Source organism: Propithecus coquereli, unplaced genomic scaffold (assembly GCF_000956105.1).
Source record: "Propithecus coquereli isolate 6110/MARCELLA unplaced genomic scaffold, Pcoq_1.0 Scaffold376, whole genome shotgun sequence".
NCBI classification, from domain to species: Eukaryota; Metazoa; Chordata; class Mammalia; order Primates; family Indriidae; genus Propithecus; species Propithecus coquereli.
The window spans coordinates 1,321,474-1,340,371 of NW_012149463.1; the positions used below are offsets into that span (position 1 = coordinate 1,321,474).

Consider the following 18,898-nt stretch of genomic DNA (forward strand, 5'->3'; position numbering starts at 1 on the left):
ATAGCTTTAATATCATGTCAATTTATTAAAAGTTTATCAGCATAACTTAATGACATTTCAGGTTAAAATTAAAATGAGTACAAGAAGTTACAATCAAATATTTATTTGTATTAGCAATTCAATAATTAAACACAAACTCCAGGATCATTTTAAATAGTATTCTTATGGAGGAATAATAAGTAATTGTTTGGATGGGAAGGTGGAGAGGGCAGTAGCTCTTCTATGATAATTTTCAGTCTACAGACTTTTTTTTTTCTCAAAAACACATAATAATAATAGCTAACAATTACATAGTGTTTGCCAAGCACCAGACAGTCATGAACATACGGATTTTAATTTCAGCCGCGCCATAACCATAGGAGATAGGTACTACCATTTACGCCACTTTACAGATGAGGAATCTGATATAGGGGGTTTAGGAACTTGTCCAGAGTCACATAACTAAGATGAAGCCGAGGTGGGATTTGAACCCACACAGGCTGGCTGCAGAGTCCATGCACTTAAGGAGAATGCTGTTTTGTTTCTCCTGCACAGCAGAGTAATATAGAGTACTATTGGGTGGGAATGGTGAAATTTACATTTGAAAAGGGGTTCTATTATTTAAGGGATTTGGAAACTATTGTAATAAATATTGTACTGACAGTTCCAGTTTGGTTTTCTTAAAGACATAAAACCAGCACGTCTGTCATTTTCCTTTGCCTACTGGAAACCATCAGTTAAAACAGGAAGAAAACAGGAAAACCAGGAAAACCTCTTGTCAAAAGGATTTTAGAAAAATATATTTCAGAAAAAAAATTGTACATTCAAAAGAGTGTTGGTTCCTTTAAATTAAGATAAGCTAGAACCTCACTTTAGCATCTCTAGAATTCTCCCAAATTTGAAAGTGTACATACATATATATGTGTATATTTACGTGTGTGTGTGTACTTGTGAATGTATTACATTACGCACACATTCTTAGTGGTAGAAATTATTTGTTCTCTGAGGATAGATTTTATCTGGAGATAATCAAACGCATTTTGAGCTAAAATAGGTAGATGATATACATTTGGGCAATATTAATTTGAAGTAAAAATAAGTTTTGGCTAAAAATAATGAAATGTGCCTCTTAACATTTAGTTACCAACTGTGACATTGACTTTATCTAGCAAAGGAGCAGATATCTTCGGAATCTAATTCCATTATAAGGTGAGTCTTCTTCCCCCACCCCCTCGTGAGGTATTTCTGCCTCTCTTCATTAACGAGGATAATAAATTAGAAACTTGAACTGTAAATTACTGTATTAATATATAAACTCCATACTGTTTTCTAGATTATGAAACATGAGGTACATATTGTGGTAAAAAGAGCACCCTCAGATGTAATGCAATAAGAATGGAGAGCTTTTAGTCACTCAGTGAAGTCCTACCTTCACAAAGAGTTCATCAGAATTTTTCATTTTTAACTTGACTGAAACTCAGTTTTTCTTCATTTTCACATTTGTGGGGGAAAAAATCATTTGCCCACTTCAAGAGTGGCTGAAATCCATTTGCTGTCATGAAAATGAACTCCGTTCTCAGCATAGTCGCTCTAGTGTCCCGTAGAGGTATTCTCTTAATCACTGCTGCCATCTGCTGGTCTGGTGATTCTTAGATGTTGGAAAAAGCAGTGCATAATGCTCCACTCAAGATGATGCCAAATGCAAGTACCATTAATAGGTAGTTTCGTAGACCCTGAATAATAAAAAAGAATAATGGTAATTAAAAAAACCTAAATCAAATACACAAAGTATAGACTCTCAAGATTTCTAGGGACCTTACTAACCACCTGTTCTTGCCACCTGTATGTGTTTTTGCTACCCCCTCCAAACAATCATCTAGATTCTTATGAAAACCCACAAGAGCCTTGCTAATTTTTTTTTGCTAATCTTCTCTATATCATTCCAATTTTTAGTGTATGTGCTGCCAAAGCGAGCACAAGAGCCTTGCTAATTCACCCACTCAGTAAATACATGCGGCTACCCACTATGCATCAGCATGTGCCTTCACACAGCTGATCGTATAATATGGGAGACAGGAATTAAAGAATGTTACAACATGAGAGAAGTGTTAATAAGCAGATCACCGTGCCTGTTTGGGTTCAGACAATGCTGGTTTGAAAGGTGGGGAGATTCTAACTGTAAGGATCAACGAATTGGCTAGGGCAATGGGGCAGCAAGTAGAGATTTCAGGTAGAAGGAATTTTACGTGCACAGCCCTATTGCAAGAGAAGATAAGATACTTCCCAGGGACTGAAAGAAGTTCAGTGTGATTGGAGCAATGAGAGTTAAGTGGGGCAAGATGAGGTTGGGAGGGTATGGGCCTGGGCAGATGTTATGCTTTTAGGTTCTGTTTTTTCAAGCAATGGGAAGACATTAAAGGAATGGGCAGCTGGATGTGGTGAAAATTTCAGATTTGAATTTTGTAAAGCCTACACTTTTTTTGTCAGGATGGTGAACAGATTGGAGGGGCCAGATGGATGCAAGGAGACCAGTGAGGATGTGACTGCAGTCCTCCAGGAGAAAGATGATGAGGTGCAGATGGAGAGTTGGAGATGGATCTGAAGGGTGAGGAGGAAACACAGACGTGGGTGTGAAGAATGCCTAAGTTTGACTTGCCCCACTATGTGTCAGCACTGGTCTTAAAGATGGAAACTACTGAGAACCACTTCCCTGTGTAGCCCAGTTCCTCTTTGGATTAACAAAGAAAGATCTTCCTGTGTTAAGTAGAAATATTTCATTTCTTTTAAGTTCTGTCTCTAGGGGTGCAGATAGTTTGATTTTAATATCTCTCCCACAAGATAAATCCTCAAACATTGAAAAATAACTATCTTGTATCCCCTGAGGCATCTCATTTCCTGGTCAATACTTTAGCTCTTTGGCCATTTTTCATATGGAGTGGTTTCAAGCTCCCGCACTGTCCTGGCTGTCCCAGTCTGAATGGCTGCTGGTTTGTCTGTATCCCTCCTTAACGATAGACCCCATTATTCTGAGAGAAGGTTTGAACATCACAAAGTAAAAAACAGGACTAGCACCTCTCTAATTTTAGATATATGGTCTAAGATTACATTCAGACTTTCAAATAGTCAATTCATAAAATTCTATTATTAGCTCTTTTTAAAATGGTAAAATAACAGTGATTCATTTATAAGTCACGTAGAAGCCACGCAAGGGTTCTGGGAGGAAAATGGGGACTGGAGAGGCGGCGACTCCAGGCAGCAGTAGGCATCCTGCCTGCTTCAGATCTGCAGGGAAGAGGGCTGATGGCCTCCCTCCCTTGTGAACATTCTGGCCACTGGGGTGTGCCAGGCTAACAGCCTCACACTACCCAAATTTGGGGCAAAACTTCAGGGAAGGCAGTAGGAATGGAATGCTGTGTCTCTGGGGAGAGAACTGACCGACCCGTGGTGGTTCATAAAAGCAGTACCCCGGGCTCTGTCAGGGCCTGATGCCCAGGGCTAAACTGGATTGATGAGATCTCCCCAGGGCCCAAGGGAATCAGTGAGGAACATGTACCAAAACGTGGGTTCCTACAGTCAGGCCGTGCATAGTGAAGGCGAAGGCAGGGAGACTCATTTTCCCCTGCAAAGATATAAGGGAGGTTTCTGTCTTTGCTGCCCTGTAGCCAAGTCCGCTTTGAGGGAAACCCAGAAAAGGAAGTTCTAACTGGGCTCCCACAGGCAACAGGGTCAGGGCAGGACAGGCCAGGTTGACAGTACAGATCTCCTGGCTCCACAGGGGAAGGCCCACTGCAAACTGTCTGGGCTGGTCTCATTCTGCTTCCTTCCCTCACACTTCCTTAGGGATCTTGTGTTTCCAGTTTACTGAAAAAATACAGAGATCAGAGGCAAATTTGTGTTACAAATCTGGACAGAGCAGACAGAGCAGAAACAAAGTCTAGGATTGGGGTAATAATGTGAAAACTGCCCAGGAAACTTGTTCTTTCATATTATTAGCTCTTAAGATTAACGCCAATTAATGCATAACCAAAACACCTATATATATATATCCTATTATACACACACACGCATATACCTTTTCTTCATTTTAATAAAGATTTGGGTTAGAGTGGGTTAATTTGACTCTAATGACCAGAGATAGGTCTTTGTAAGTGAGGTTGGGGCCAGTTGATCTGTCTGATTCACTATGATCCTATGATCCTCAGCACTAACAGAAGCCACTCTAATCACAGGTTCTACAACTGAAAGGCAGCACCCCACTACCTTGCCAAGTGCAGAGCAACTTATTTAAACACACACACACACACACACACACACACACACACACACTCCTGAGGTAAGGCTTGAGATTTCCCAACATCTTTTTCTTCGTTTTTAAGACTGCAGTCTTACCCTAGGTGCTACTACTAGCGCAGAATAGGCACTCTGTAAATTTTTGTTCAAAGAATAAATACATTCAGGTGACTTCTAGACATACTTTGTGAATTAGAAATTAATGCAATTACTTAAATTAAAAAATGGGGCTTCAATTATAAGCACTCTACAACCTAATTATATGAATTACTAAGCACTATTTTATTACCTATATAGACAGAGGAATAATGTTCTCAGGGAGTAAAAATAACTTTTTCCCCTCAAGGTTAAGAATCTACTCAAACTTCCTAGTTTCCCAGAGAAAAAGACTGATTATACCTGGGCAATAGCAATAGCTTCCTTCATCAAAGGTGAATGTTAACTCTTGGAAAGAGCATACTAACATTCTTCCCAAAGCAAAAAGTTTTAAACTTGGATTTCCTAAGTAGCTTCTAAGATAAATAGATCATTTCATTCTTTATCTGGGAGTAGCTACTGACCTATAAAATAGTTGTGGTAATAATTCCCTGCTTTGGTATTACTGTAGACATACTGACTAAAGTATATTGGTAAAAATACAATTTATATCTAGCTTACAAATGTAATACTCTAAAAAAAAAAACTTCTCAAAGTGTAATGGATATCAGATATAAAAGAGCATCAGAAGTACAAAAACATCCAACTCATGCACTGATAGCATTAAAATTAAAGGGAATCATTCAACTCTTTCACACAAAAGGTGCTTGGAGCTCAGACTAGGTCCTCGCAGCTGTACATTGAGGACTTTTAAATATGAGCCTTCAAGGACTGTTTTAAGATTACGTAACTGACAGGACCTAAGAGGCACAAAGATAAAGGTTTTGCTTTTGTTTTCTTCTTTAGAGGTTGGAGGCTTTTGTCTTGATTCTAACAAAAACACTATAAAAACATTCTTATAAGATTTTGGTTTCAGTGTTTAGTTGGTGACTCTTTCCTAAATGGGTTGACAAGTAAAGTATTTAAACTTTTCTTTCCATCAGCTATCAAGAGGCAACCAGGCATCGACATCCAATAATAAGTACCTCTGGAGATCCTTACATTTTGTTTGTGGACAGATTTACAAAGTTTTTGTTTGTTTGCTTGTTTTTAACCCTAGAAAAGTCAATAAGTTACTCTTTGCTTTCAGCGTGGCCTTCTGTCTTTTCAATACTTGTAATTTTATCTTAGTCATTTTTTAAAATAGAAAAGAGCAGATAGTCATTTCTAATGTTTAAAAATCCTTACTTTATAAGAAAACTGTCCCAGCTAATCTAAATTACATATGTTTCAGGAACATGGGACATGTGCTGTCATGCTTTTTATTTTTTGTCTATTTTTACATAAATAATTGGCCAAACTTTAGAACCTACTCTGAAAATTCTAGAAAGAGCTCCCCTGGGATTTTATAGGAATCACACTGAATGTAAATGGAGAGAACTGCCTAATTATCATAGTGAGCAGTTCTGTCAAGAATATGGTGATATGGTGAGTCTCCCCATTTGTTCTGATCTTCCATGTCCTCTAGTAAATTTTTGTAGTAAAGTAAAATACAATATTTTATAAATCTGACACTTGTTAATTTTTTTCTTAGACTTATGTAATTTTTGTGGTTATTATTAACAGCATTCTTCTCCTCTTTTTAGTTGGTTATTGGTGGTATATTAAAAAGCTATTGATTTTATATTTATCTTATATCCCAAACCTTATTAAATGATCTTATTGGACTTTAAGATTTTAAGCTGATTCTCTTAAATTTTTAAAAATGTTATCTGCAAATAATTTTCTCATTTCTTTTCCTATATTTTTTTGTTTCATTTTTTACTCTTGTCTTTCCAAACTGGCTAGAGCTACAGAGAATATTGAATAATAATGGTGATTAAGAAATCTTTGACTTCCAAGTTACGGAGAACTTGTATTTTCACCTTAGGTATATATTTGCCATTGATTTTTGATAGACATCCTGTACCAACTAAAGCTTCCTTTTATTTCTAGCTTATTGAGAGGTTAATATAGTACATATTATCACATCCTTTTCCTCTGTTTATCTACTGTGGTAGTAAATAACATCAATGATTTGCATATTATGAACCATCCCTGCATTCCTGAATGGTCATGGTATATTAATCTTACACGCTACTTCTCTACTTGGTCTGAGGTGTCTGTTTAAAGATGTCTTTAGAAAAAAACCTTCCCTTGAGTGTTTTTTAGCATCCTTTTAAAGGACTCTAACGAATTAAATCTAGGCCAACTGGTTAGGGATTCTCTCTTTAAAATGAGTTCTTATATGTAGCTAGAGGATTTTCAATTCACTATTGATATTATCGTGGTAGTGACCAAAACAATGTTCAAGTGGTCTAATATAAATCTGGGAATTTTACTTGTGTTACCATATTATAGCTTTTTAAATCAAAACATTTCATTTAGAATGGTTGAAGTGATGTTTTACATTTAAAATTGAATAATTGTTTTAAAGATCAGCTAGGACTACATTCTTACCTGGACTTATTCCTATTTTCTAAATCTTCCCTTTCTTGTACATACCTGTATTTCCTTAAACATGAAGACACCCCACATTGCAGCTACTAATCCTGGACCCTTAAATAAAAATGAGAACTTTAATTAAATTGGATATTTACCTATGACTATACTCTATATAAATCTAGTAAACATGAAACAAAATGAAAATATTTTCAGGGAAAACTACCCATCATCTCAACCCTAAATTCCACATTAAGCTAAACATTAAGTAAAAAAATGTTTTTGGTTTTCTTTTTCATTGTCTTCATTTTTATTATTTTGATGATGCTATAATATTTTAATATGATATGTTTCTAATAAATTAATGAGCAAATAGTTTATTTTTCTATTGATCTAGTTTCATAGGATACTCGTGCCTTAGGATACTAGAAATGGAATTAATATGAAAAAGTATATGAACTTTCTTTGGTGTGAGATAGTCTCATAACTGAAAAAATTTTGTCATGTTCTTTTCAGCGTGACAAAGAATGTGCGCATGGAAGTAGCTTGTACTTTTAAGAAAAGATGTAACCGATACTACTGCAGAGCCATCAAGCATGGCTAATATTAAACACTAATGAATGCTAAAGGCAGTTTTGTGCGAAGATAAAAAAAGCCATGTAAGGAAAAAAAAAACAACAGGCATCACTCTGCAGGAGACAAAGACAGAATGAACTAATAGGGGACAATGGAAATGAAAAGAAACAGGCAAAGAAAAGGGATGTTTCTGCATTTTGAAAACTTTGAGCTATTCAAGTTTGGTGTTCATTTTTTTTTAGCCAAGAAGGAAAAGAATTGGAATTTGGATTAATCATGATCTTTGTGGAGAAGGTGTATTCTATCAGCATTTTTACGATTCCTCTTCAGGCCTTGCGGGACTCTGCAAGAGTTTTAAATAAAAGATTCTAAAATGTTTTCCCCGCTGTTACTATTCCAACTGTCTAAATGACTAGGTCAACAAAGTTTGATTCTACTCCTGACATGTAGGCGAAGCAGTAAAAATACATTACTCTCTGTGTGTATCGGCATCTGGAAAGTCAACATCAAAAGAGCCAGAGAAATAGGTCAAAGGAACTGCCTTTTATAATATCAATGATGGAAGGTCCTAAAGCCTCAAAATCCAAATCAAATGAGAAGCATATGGGTCTGTAAGGTTTTGACTTTTTTTTTTTTATAACTTTTGACAGATTGGGAGGAAATAATAGAATAGGGGATATAATATTAATGTCATGTTAAGAATTTTTATCTTTTTTAATCTGAAAATTCATTTCCCTTCAGAGAACATGGTAGAAGACAATACTGACCTTTGAAACTTTTTGTCTGATGACTTTCTAAATATTAGTTTAGGAATGGCCTAAAAGTTACTGTGAAGAGTAAGTAATGTTGTTATAGGAACTGGGGCTTTGCTAAAAGAAATGTAAGCACAGGTCAAAGTACAGACTCTTTGATTCAAGTCAAGAAGAGCCAAATAGGAAGAGTATCTTAGATAGGCGTTACAACTGCTTTGGTAATTAGGATTCTATATTTTCCTCTTGTAAACTAATACAAATTACATGTAAATTAGCCTTGGAAAACAGATGAGCTTGATCATATCCTGAGAAGCTGAACCTTCTGGATAAGCTTGGATTTAGCTTTCGGAATTATCAGGGAAGACTTGCAGCAGAGGTAGCAGGTCCTTGACCCTGCTAAGTGGGTTTTTTCTTTCTTTCTTTTTTGTTTTTTGGCTATTTAATTAAATGTTATTTGCCAATAAACAAAATAGATGCTGTTCTCAAGGAACTTATAGTCTAGTCACCATTGGATATATAACTATGGAAATATTTGTACCTGGGAAGAACAATGCTGTTGGAATTTGAAGACTGTACTCTTTTGATAAAATAAGATTGACCATATTCATAATTGTTGGAGCTAGGTGATAGGTATGTTTAAAATTTTACATTAAGAAAAGTTAAAATCTAGCCCTACCAAAAATTAAAATAAAATAAAATAAAGAAGAATGTAAGATCCTTGAGGGTAGGGACTGAATCTTTTCTGCATGTAGATAGGGGTGGCCATGGATAAAGTGACACAAATGAAATCAATCAAAAACCTAGTAGCAATAGAGAACTATTCCCTTACCTCCCCAAATACCTGTCCTTCCCAGATAACAACCCATGAGCACCTGGTAAGCAAGTTACACCTGGTGAGTGATAAGACTCTGCTTACATTACAGTATTTCAAGAATAATCCGTGATTGGGCAGGTCTCTAAAAACTATGGTGACCATTCTCCCTTACCCTCTGCCCACACCCACCTACCTCAGAGATTGCTTTTCTCTGAATTAGGCTCTAATGTTTTGTTCTCAGTCCTTATCATAACTCCACACAAGAAACAATGGTAGGAAAACCATTTCTTTGTCTACTATAACATTTTTGGGAAGGATACTATTTATTTGTTGTTCAATATTCCCTTTAAAAGGCCTCAGAGGATAAATTCTATTAGGAATTTAATGCAAGAAAAGAATTGGTATCTTCTGAGGAAATACTATGTTACAAGTTAATAAGAATTAGCTACCCATCGTATTACCCCGTTGGAAGCACAAAGTAAAATTTAATGTTTAATATCAGCAACTATTTTCCCTTTGTGCTATTTGCTCCCCTTCTCATCTTTGTCATGGTTTTGATTTTCTATTTGTGTTTGCATTTGTCTGTTTGTATAACTTTATTGTATCTGTGTATTTTATGTAAAATTGCCTCAAACTCTTTTTGGAGAATTCACATTTGTTCAAGAATATAATTTGATTAAAAGAAAAAAATCACTATCATATAATAAAGATAAAAGTTTACATTTGATGTAAATAATGACAATCTATTTTAATAAATATTACTCCTTATTATGTAGTGGGATTTAAACTGTCAAATATTATTTAGCTAAGGAACATATCATATTGTATACTTTTCTGTATAAATTTGCTTTTAAGCATTTAACAGGTAAGCTTTATGCCCCACTGCTAGTTATATTTTTCTTTCACTTCCAATATTAAATATCCTTGAGATAAAGAGGAACAAATTCCTTCTTAAAAAGAATTTGGGTTGGGTCCTTTGCCAGTCCCATTGTTAGGACTTTAGACCTAAAGAAATTCCTTACAACTTGCTGGATCTTCCCTCAACAAGGATTAAGAATATCAAAATATGGGTTCTTTATGTAAAAACCTTTATTATTTGAAGTTGCATTTATTATTTCTAGTTGCATTTGAAAGCTAATATTTGAGGAACAGAGTAGAACTGTCAAAAATACACTGTTTGAAACCTAGAGTTTATATCAAACTTTTATGCAATGTGTTTTAGATTAGACAAGGTGTTTAAAACAAATCGATTTTCTAGGTTTGCAGAGGTGTGCTGCTAAAATATTTTAGGCAAATTTTGTTTGTGATGATGATTTAGGAAGCAGGACATACAGCTGAACATCTAGTTAGCAATCTACAATACCTAGGGTAGACATAAGAGCCCCAAAAGAAAGTAGTTCCTTGCATGTTGATATTGATGCTAGTACCACAATGAACCTGAAACAAATTCTCAGTTGGATTCCATGTTGATGGCAGAAAGTAGTACTGTGCATTTAGAAGTCTTCATATTTTCACTAGTTATGTGATTTTAGACAATGCTCTTAGCTACTGCCTCAGTTTTCTCATCTTCAGAACGGAGATAATCCTATCAATACTTATCCTGCCTATGTAAAAAAAAAAATTGTGTTTTTCTGTTACCTAACTATGCTTTACATAATTGGCACCTAAAAAATCAGATGAAACAAATTGTATTAAGTATGCCATAATAAATGGTATTATCCAGAGACAATACCATGCATTAGTACTATTGGAAAGTTTTCCTTACAAACAGTAAAGCACCGTATCAAGAGGAGTCTGAAGTACTTTTAGTTTCACAAGATTGTCATGAGATTCAAATGTGATAATATACATAACATCATTTTTTATATTTTTAAATTATTATACAGAGATTAATATTGCTACAAATAGCAAATTATAATGTACCCCAAATGATATTAGGTAAAATGATCAAATAAAACACTGCAAGGATATTAAAGATTAAGGATTAACACACCTGCTAAAGTGAAGTTAGAAATATTGCTTAGCAATCGAGCACATGAAGATTAGAGAGTGTCAGTATATCTACCTGAATCTATTAATCGTATTCCTGAGAAATAAAACTGCATGACTGTCTTCAGTGATTCACTGAGAGTGCTTCAGAAAAACTGGATTTACATTTGTAAAACACAAATTTGGAAAAACAGTTCAGCTACTTACAGCAGTGATTATCGGAAAACTGACCACAGCACTTAGAGAGTGATTAGCTATGAACCAACAGCAGGTAGCTATTGCCCAAAGTACTCCGGACAGGAATCCTGCAACACACACAGACAACACTTGCAAACCACGTTCCTCTCATGAAAAACTCACACCATAGATACAACAGGAATATCAAAGTGCATATATACATACATTCCTATCAACATTGTTGGCCAATATGGATTTTTGAGCTGTGTTTTATGGTCATTTTAGAAACCAGATAATTTCTCTGCTCTTGACTGCTATGGGTAAAGAATCAATTCTTTCACTTTACTGACATTAAATAAAGTACCCAAAGTAGTAGTAGAGGTAGAGACTGGACAGTGGAAAAGGGCCTAGAAAAGATATTAGACCCAAACATTCTCTGCAAAAACCAGTTACTCTACACCATAAAGTGGGATTCAGAGTCATGCCATAGTAAAGGGGAAAAAAAAATAACAGTATTTAAGTGAAAATACCAGCTAATATATTCACAATACTTAAGCTAGGCATTCAGTAAATATTCTACCATTTTCTGTAAGGTAGCTCACTTTAGGGTAAATCAGTCAGGCATTCAAAATGAATCTGTGACTTACGCTTTCTTCTTTTTCTTTTTTTTTTGAGACAGAGTCTTACTCTCTTGCCTGGCTAGAGTGCCATGGCGTCAGCCTAGCTCACAGAAACCTCATACTCCTGGGCTCAAGGGATCCTCCTGCCTCAACCTCCTGAGTAGCTGGGACTGCAGGCATGTGCCACCATGCCTGGCTAATTATATATATATGTATTTTTAGTTGTCCAGCTGATTTCTTTCTAATAGAGACGGGGGTCTCGCTCTTGCTCAGGCTGGTCTTGAACTCCTGAGCTCAAATGATCTGCCCGCCTCAGCCTCCCAGAGTATTAGGATTACAGGCGTGAGCCACTGCGCCTGGCCTATGCTTTCTTCTTTAAAAAATTTTACTTGCAGACTTATATTCCACATTAAATTATAGTAAATTCCTAAATGAGAATTGTTTTCTTTTAATAACCAATGCCGAATGGATTAAGTCCAAAAGCATGTGTATTTATCATACACCTTTTTTTGAATTCTCTAACAATCTCTTCTTACTTTGTGGAGAAACTGTTTTCCCAAGTGACTGCAGATTACTATTTGTTGATACTATTTTTTTAAAAGAGTCACAGGACCCTGACTTTTAACATGAATCCTTAGATAGTGAAAAAGAAATAGTGAAGATTGATGATTAATATAAAAGATTTTTGGTAAAGGAAAAGGTCTTAGATTCATTGTTTAAGTTTTAGGTTCTGTAATAATGACCCACAGTTCATACTCAGTTTCATGGGTTTTAAATACTTCATATTTGGTGGGGAGCTGGGCCAAAGTTATTAAGGTGATGAATGAACACATAACACACACACACACACACACACACACACACACACACAAAGGATGGCTTGGTATCCAAAAGAAAATTATTCAAGCTAAATGAGTAATGGATGATACTTTCACATAAGAAGATTTTCTGTAGTAAATATCCTTACCTGGTAAGACTGCCTCAGGATAGAGTTTAGGACTATTTTTCATTGCTATACAGTAGGCCAGAAAGTAGACGGTACTTGTAAGAAAGATGCCACTGAAGTGTGCAAAAACATAGTCTAAATCTGAAAATACAGATTGTAAAACTCTCAAATTTTTAATCATTCCAAATAAATTTAGATTTCTGAAAATAAACTCATCAAAATTAACCTTAAAAGTAACCATTAATTGTATTTAATCATCCTACTTTTCTACATTTTGTTCATATAGAATTTTAATTAATGTATTTAAAATCTAGAAATGTTATGTAGCAAATCAGTTACTATAATCAAATCGAAAAGGCTAGTTTCCCAGATCACCTGGGAAAGCTAAATAAGAAACAATGAATTATGAACTATGATGTTAATACTTAGGTAGTAAGACCTGATTTTATTAATGACTGTAGCAATTACAGCAAATCTCCAGGTTGATGGTAGTGGGGATGTGGGTGAAAAAAATTGGGGGGAGCTAATTTTATATTGTCTATTGATCAATCTGAGAACAGCATCTCTGTTGCAGAATAGATATGCAGAAGGATATTTAGGAAGTTATTTCAAAGAGGGTTTTATTCAATTATTTATTGCAAACCTAAGTACATGGCGGAGTTAATAACCCATGATGGTGCCCAATCCCTGAAAAACCCCCAACTCCACTGACTGTTTAGGCAGATGGTACTCTGGCCACACAGATGGGTGCACGACAGGTTTTTGGCTGAGAAACCTACATTGGACTCAATGTTTCTGTCACTTAAAATTTTGATAAAGGTGAGCAGCCATATTTAGGGAGGGAAGCTTGAAGGACAGAGAGAGAGAGAGTTTGTCTTTTCTTCTAAATCTTAAATCCCACTTCTGGATTATATAAGAACAATACATCATATATGGACCACCACAAAAGATAGCAAAACGTAGCAATTAAAAGCATGGACCATCTAAGTACAAATCCTCATTCTGCTATTCACTAACTTCAGGGATTGGGCAAACCATCTTGTCTCTCTGTTTTAATTTTCTCGATTGTAAAACTAAGATAATAATGGTATCAGTTGCTATGAGGGTTAACTAAGTTTGTACTTGTAATGGACTTAGGACACGGCACATACTACATATGTGTTTGTTAAATAAATAAAATTTTAAAAGCCAACCTAGAATAAATTGGAACAAAGTGTTCCTATCACATTGCATTCAGAATGGTCAGATAAGCAAGATTCCTAAGAACTCATTGTTCTATTTATTTAAAGAGATTTTTGAGGACATTGTTTATTATGTCCCAGTACCAAGAACAACTGTACTCCTGAACAATTAGTTGTTTTTATCTTGTGCTCACTGAATCATGGGACTCATCTGATTTCCCTTGTGCCTACAAGAAACCTGCGAGCCAAACGTATGGCTCATTTCTGGCAAGTATACAAGTGTGGTATAAAGTTTTTACACTCTTTCCTGGTTCCTTTTATTTTCCCACTCTTGTTTTCCTCCTCTTTTCATTTATCCTGTGTTATTCTATTTCCATGAGTTTTCATTCTTTTATAAAAATAAGAAAAGTATTTGTATTAAATCTTAACAAAAGAAAGAAATCAATAAAAGGTCTGAGTACTGGACATAGGGGCTAAATAGAAAAAGAATGGAAATGATGGCATCTATTCAGAATTGATCCACTGTTAAAGATGAGTTCAAATCTCAATTTCTTCATCAATCTTTGTCTCATGACTTTTGCTCTCCAAACTTCTCCCTTATCTGAACAGAGATCACCTTAATTTTTGTACCATCTGATTTAGAACTTTGTTTTATCCATGATTGCATTCTCTTATCATTTCCTGGGTATAAGCCATGTTTCAACATAATTATAGGATCCCCAAAGTAGACACTCTTTCATCTCCTTTTGAGCTTGTACAAGGCTATTGCATACAGTGTCGAGTTTACTCCTAAGAGATTAATTCTATCTGGAAACTGAGATATTAACAGGAAGCATTATGTTGGCCTTTCAGCTCACTAGTTTGTGCCTGAAAAATAGTATCCTCTGACTAAATAGGCTACACTTTGACCTTTACTTGATTTTAAAGTGCTATGTACTAATGTACTACACTTTTGCCTTCTGTAAAAGAGCAGAAGAATACATATTTTCCCAGACACCATCTAACTGGAAAATAATCTCCAAATCTTATAGGAAAGCCAGAAACCACTGTTAAGCTCCAAAGAGTTGAAATGAATTCTGACCAAATTCTTTTGGTCTTCAGTGCCTTTCTAATTCACCACTTACAATGAACAGTCAAGATCCAATCTATATACCAATATTTACTAATATAATTCTTATAATCATAAAAATAGATATTAAAGATTTTGTTTATAAAGGAAAATGACTTTACTCTCACCATACTGGCTTGCCCCCGCATACATGCTATCATTTCTTTTGCTCTGGTCCTTGATATAAATGATTGGCACAAATGTAGATCCATAGAGAACTCCGGATATCACTGCAAGACTGCAGCCCCTTTAAAAAAAATAAATCACTATTAATCTTGGCCTAAAGCAATATTTCTGACAAACACACAAATGGAATCATAACTAAAGCATGCTTTGAAATGCAAATCACAAGCAGTTGAGCAGAAAGCACCCATCTATCTCAAGCTCTGTGACTGGCAGAAGTCAGAGAAATACCCCACAGTGTTAATGTTGCGTCGGGACCAGGAGGGTAGCTTTAGTCCTCCACTGACTAATTTTGGAAGTACATGACTTACAGAAGTTATAATAGATTATCGTTATAAGTCATCATTACATAGATGAGAATAGTGCCACTGTTATATTGAACAGTCTTCATAAGTAAACTTGGCTCTCTATATTATTTGATACTTGTGGACTGATACTATGCCTTATGCTTGGTTTTTAAACACCCTATAACATCCAGCACAGAACTAGGATAGACTAAGTACTAAATATATGTTTGTCCAAAACAACTATTGAGATCCACAGACTTGACTATGCCTAAATTGACAGTGGCTTGGTCAAGAGAAAGTGCTGATTTAACGAAATAATCCGGACATGTCAGGTAAAACATTTCTTATTATAAGAAAAAAAAAGTTTCATTTTAAGCACTGGAGTCATCCTAACTCCCTAGACTTGGGCCGCATCTGCATGAAGCAAGCGTTTCCAGTGATTTTGAGGGAGGTGTTTGATATTTTGGAATGGTCCTTTGAAGTTAATACAAAAGACAATGACATAAAACAGAAAATTGTAGGCAAAAATGATTCCCTCCAAAGCCTAAAAACAAATTCTTAGTCAATTTTAATGCTGCTTTAAGGAGCATCAGAGTGTAGGAACTGACAGGGCCACCCCGGCAAGGTGTTCTGCTCTCCCTGCAAATCCCTGTGTCACGTGAAGCCTGGACTTCATAGTCCTGGAGTGTCCCAAACACAAACATCACTCATAGACTAGGCCTGGCGAATTATAAGACAACTAAAAATACTTTTCTAAACAAAAATCCTCTTAATGGAGGAGAGGCTTTGTGAAAAAAATGTTTGGAAAAAAAATTTCTGAAACATTTTTTTAATTCAGAGGCAAAGACAGCAACATATTTATTTATTCCAAAGCTTGTTTTTTATTAGTTGATACATTCATTCAATTTGTTCAAATATTTATTGAGTACCTACTATGTGCCAGGCGATGCTCTTTTCCACTGTGAAGATAGTGTATATACTATCCAAGGGAAAGCTTTATATTCTTGAGTAAAAAGAAGGTGTCACCACATAAAGTTAAAAAAAGCCATCAATTATGAAATGCAAGGTATTAATGATTATGTATTTCATATTTCCTTGGAAGTCCAAAAAATAAAATCCAAACACTCTTAAGGCTGATGTTGAGTCTAATAACTCTCTGAGTCCAAATGAAGGTAGTTGGGGGTAGGACCCACATGGACACAGAATATTCTACTATATTTGACAATGAATGTCCTGGGATTATAAAATTGTCTGAAACACGGTCAGAGATATTGGCAGCGTAGGGTGGACATCCTGGATGGTGCAGTACTAGAGAAGTTCTTGCCTAATAGGACTGTGATTGCTGAGAGCATGTTGGTTATTATACTACCTCTTTTACTTTAGGTGCACAAGTCCTGCAAAATAAAGTTGCTTTTGTCCTTTACTTACTGGTTAGAGATACTACAGTGGCTTACTAATTCCTTGAAGCAGCTGAGCTCAAGGGCATCTGTACCTAAAATTCAGCGGGGGACAAAGAAAACTTTGCCCCGTAGAACTAAAGGTAAAGCTTGCAGTACCATCTTCTTTCAGAACTCAGATGAATATCACTTCTCTCTGATAATTCCCACTTCAACCAAATATTAAATAGAATAACGAAACAAGAAATAACCTCTCCTTACACTATGCGGTGGTGTACTCTAGAAAGTTTATCCACCCAGGAACAGGGATCTTGAGATTCGTTGATCACCTATTGAAAACATTGGCAAAAAACAAAACAAAAGGAGAATTCAGTTGAAAATCACACTGGTGACAAAAAGATTTCCAGTGTTTTTCTCTCCTCTCTCAAACATGCTTTAAAATATGAACATGTCACCTATGCACTCTCCTATCTCCAGACTCAACTGTTTCTAATCCCGTTCCTCTTTCATCGAAAATAGTTTGGCAGTTGGCAAGTTCTCCACTTAAAATTTTCACAGTTTCATATGTAGCTATACCTGTTGAAACTAACAAAAAGTTATTAACTCTTGTGTTTCATTGGCATATTTTAATAGTCTGCATAATCTGTAAAGACATTAGAACCAAGAAAAACTCAGACTCTCCTACTATGGAATGCCTAAGATCAATAAGCATTTTTTTATACTGATTTTTTTTTCACTGAATTAGTTAATAAAACATTTCTAGCTGTGTTTAAGATTAGGCTAATATTCTAAGTCAGGAAAAATTATAAGTAAATTCATAATATTTCTACTATTGAATGTACAGTATTCCCCCCCCTCATCTGCAGTTTCACTTTGTGTGGTTTTAGTTACCCACTGTCAACCATGGCCCAAAATTATTAAATGAAAAATTCTGGAAATAAAAATTCATAAGTTTTAAATTGCGCATTGTTCTGAGTAGCACAATGAACTCTTGCACCATCTCTCTCTGTCCCGCCTGGGACATGAATCCTCCCTTTGTCTAGTGTATCCACATTGTATATGCTACTTGCCAATTCCTCACTTGGTAGCTGTCTTGGTGACTGGATCAAAAAGACATATTATATATAAGTTTCAGTATTGTCCGTGGTTTCAGGCATTCACCTGGAACATAGCCCCCATGAATAAGGGGGGACAACTGTAAACTTTTGTACCTTTTAGCTTAAGTATCCTTGGTGTTATACTGCTTTTGTAAGAGATAAGAAATTAGATGTGAATTCTTTGTCATGTGCTAAGTCAGGTTTTCCTTTGGCAATAATGCTTTCTTCTTCTGTAAGGAGCTCATGATGTATGGTTGTGTACCAAACAATCATGCTGTTTGTGTATCTACAAACTTAGTTTGCTTCTATCCTTCCACCTTGCCTAGAAAAATCTAAGGTGGTTAGCCTACTGTGTATCTTTTACCAAGTTGTATATATTTTATTTTATTATATTGTTCCTTTGTTTGAAGGGTGGCTGGTTAGGAGGTATCTGGATCCCTAACAGAGGCAAGGAACACGAACCTTCTCCCAGTCTCAATTCCTCCACTCTCCCTGAAACATTTCCTTGATTAGAGATGCCTATGGATTCATAAATCTCTTCTCTCTTACACTGAAGCAAATTATTATTCAACTTTAGAGTCAACTGAACTAAAGTTTCAGTCATCTTAGTTGATAAAATGTTTTGATGGGGAAAAAAGGAAAGTAGAGATTACTTTTGAAGTAAGGAGTAGAGGCAGCATGTTTCGGGGAGGCAATACCCCAGTGGGAGTGTGCAGATCTGCATTCAGGCCAGTGGGGTAGCACCGGGCTCCCAGGAGGTAGAGGGTTCTTGAGACAGGGAGGACTTTACTCTCAGTTCATGGCAGTGGAGGTCTTCCCTGAAATCACTTTTGCATATGTAGCTACTGACACTTGTGCTGCGTCAGGTTTCTTTTAAAGGTTGCCCCTATACAACCCAGATTTGCCATTCCGAATTAATTCAGACTCTTCAAGGTCAAAACAGTGA

General features: G+C 35.8%; 1 protein-coding gene across 1 annotated transcript in view; it reads right to left on the bottom strand.

Moving 5' to 3' along the window:
• Positions 1-1,421: 1,421 nt before the first annotated feature.
• TMEM144 (transmembrane protein 144) overlaps positions 1,422-18,898 on the bottom strand; it is a 31,199-nt gene continuing 13,722 nt past the window's right edge. The window contains exons 7-12 of the mRNA XM_012651912.1: positions 17,117-17,184; positions 15,117-15,235; positions 12,721-12,840; positions 11,164-11,261; positions 6,889-6,942; positions 1,422-1,712 (exon numbers count right to left, since the gene is read on the bottom strand). Of these exons, the coding sequence (XP_012507366.1) occupies positions 1,629-1,712; positions 6,889-6,942; positions 11,164-11,261; positions 12,721-12,840; positions 15,117-15,235; positions 17,117-17,184 (543 nt within the window). The 3' untranslated portion in view covers positions 1,422-1,628. The remainder of the gene's footprint in view (positions 1,713-6,888; positions 6,943-11,163; positions 11,262-12,720; positions 12,841-15,116; positions 15,236-17,116; positions 17,185-18,898) is intronic.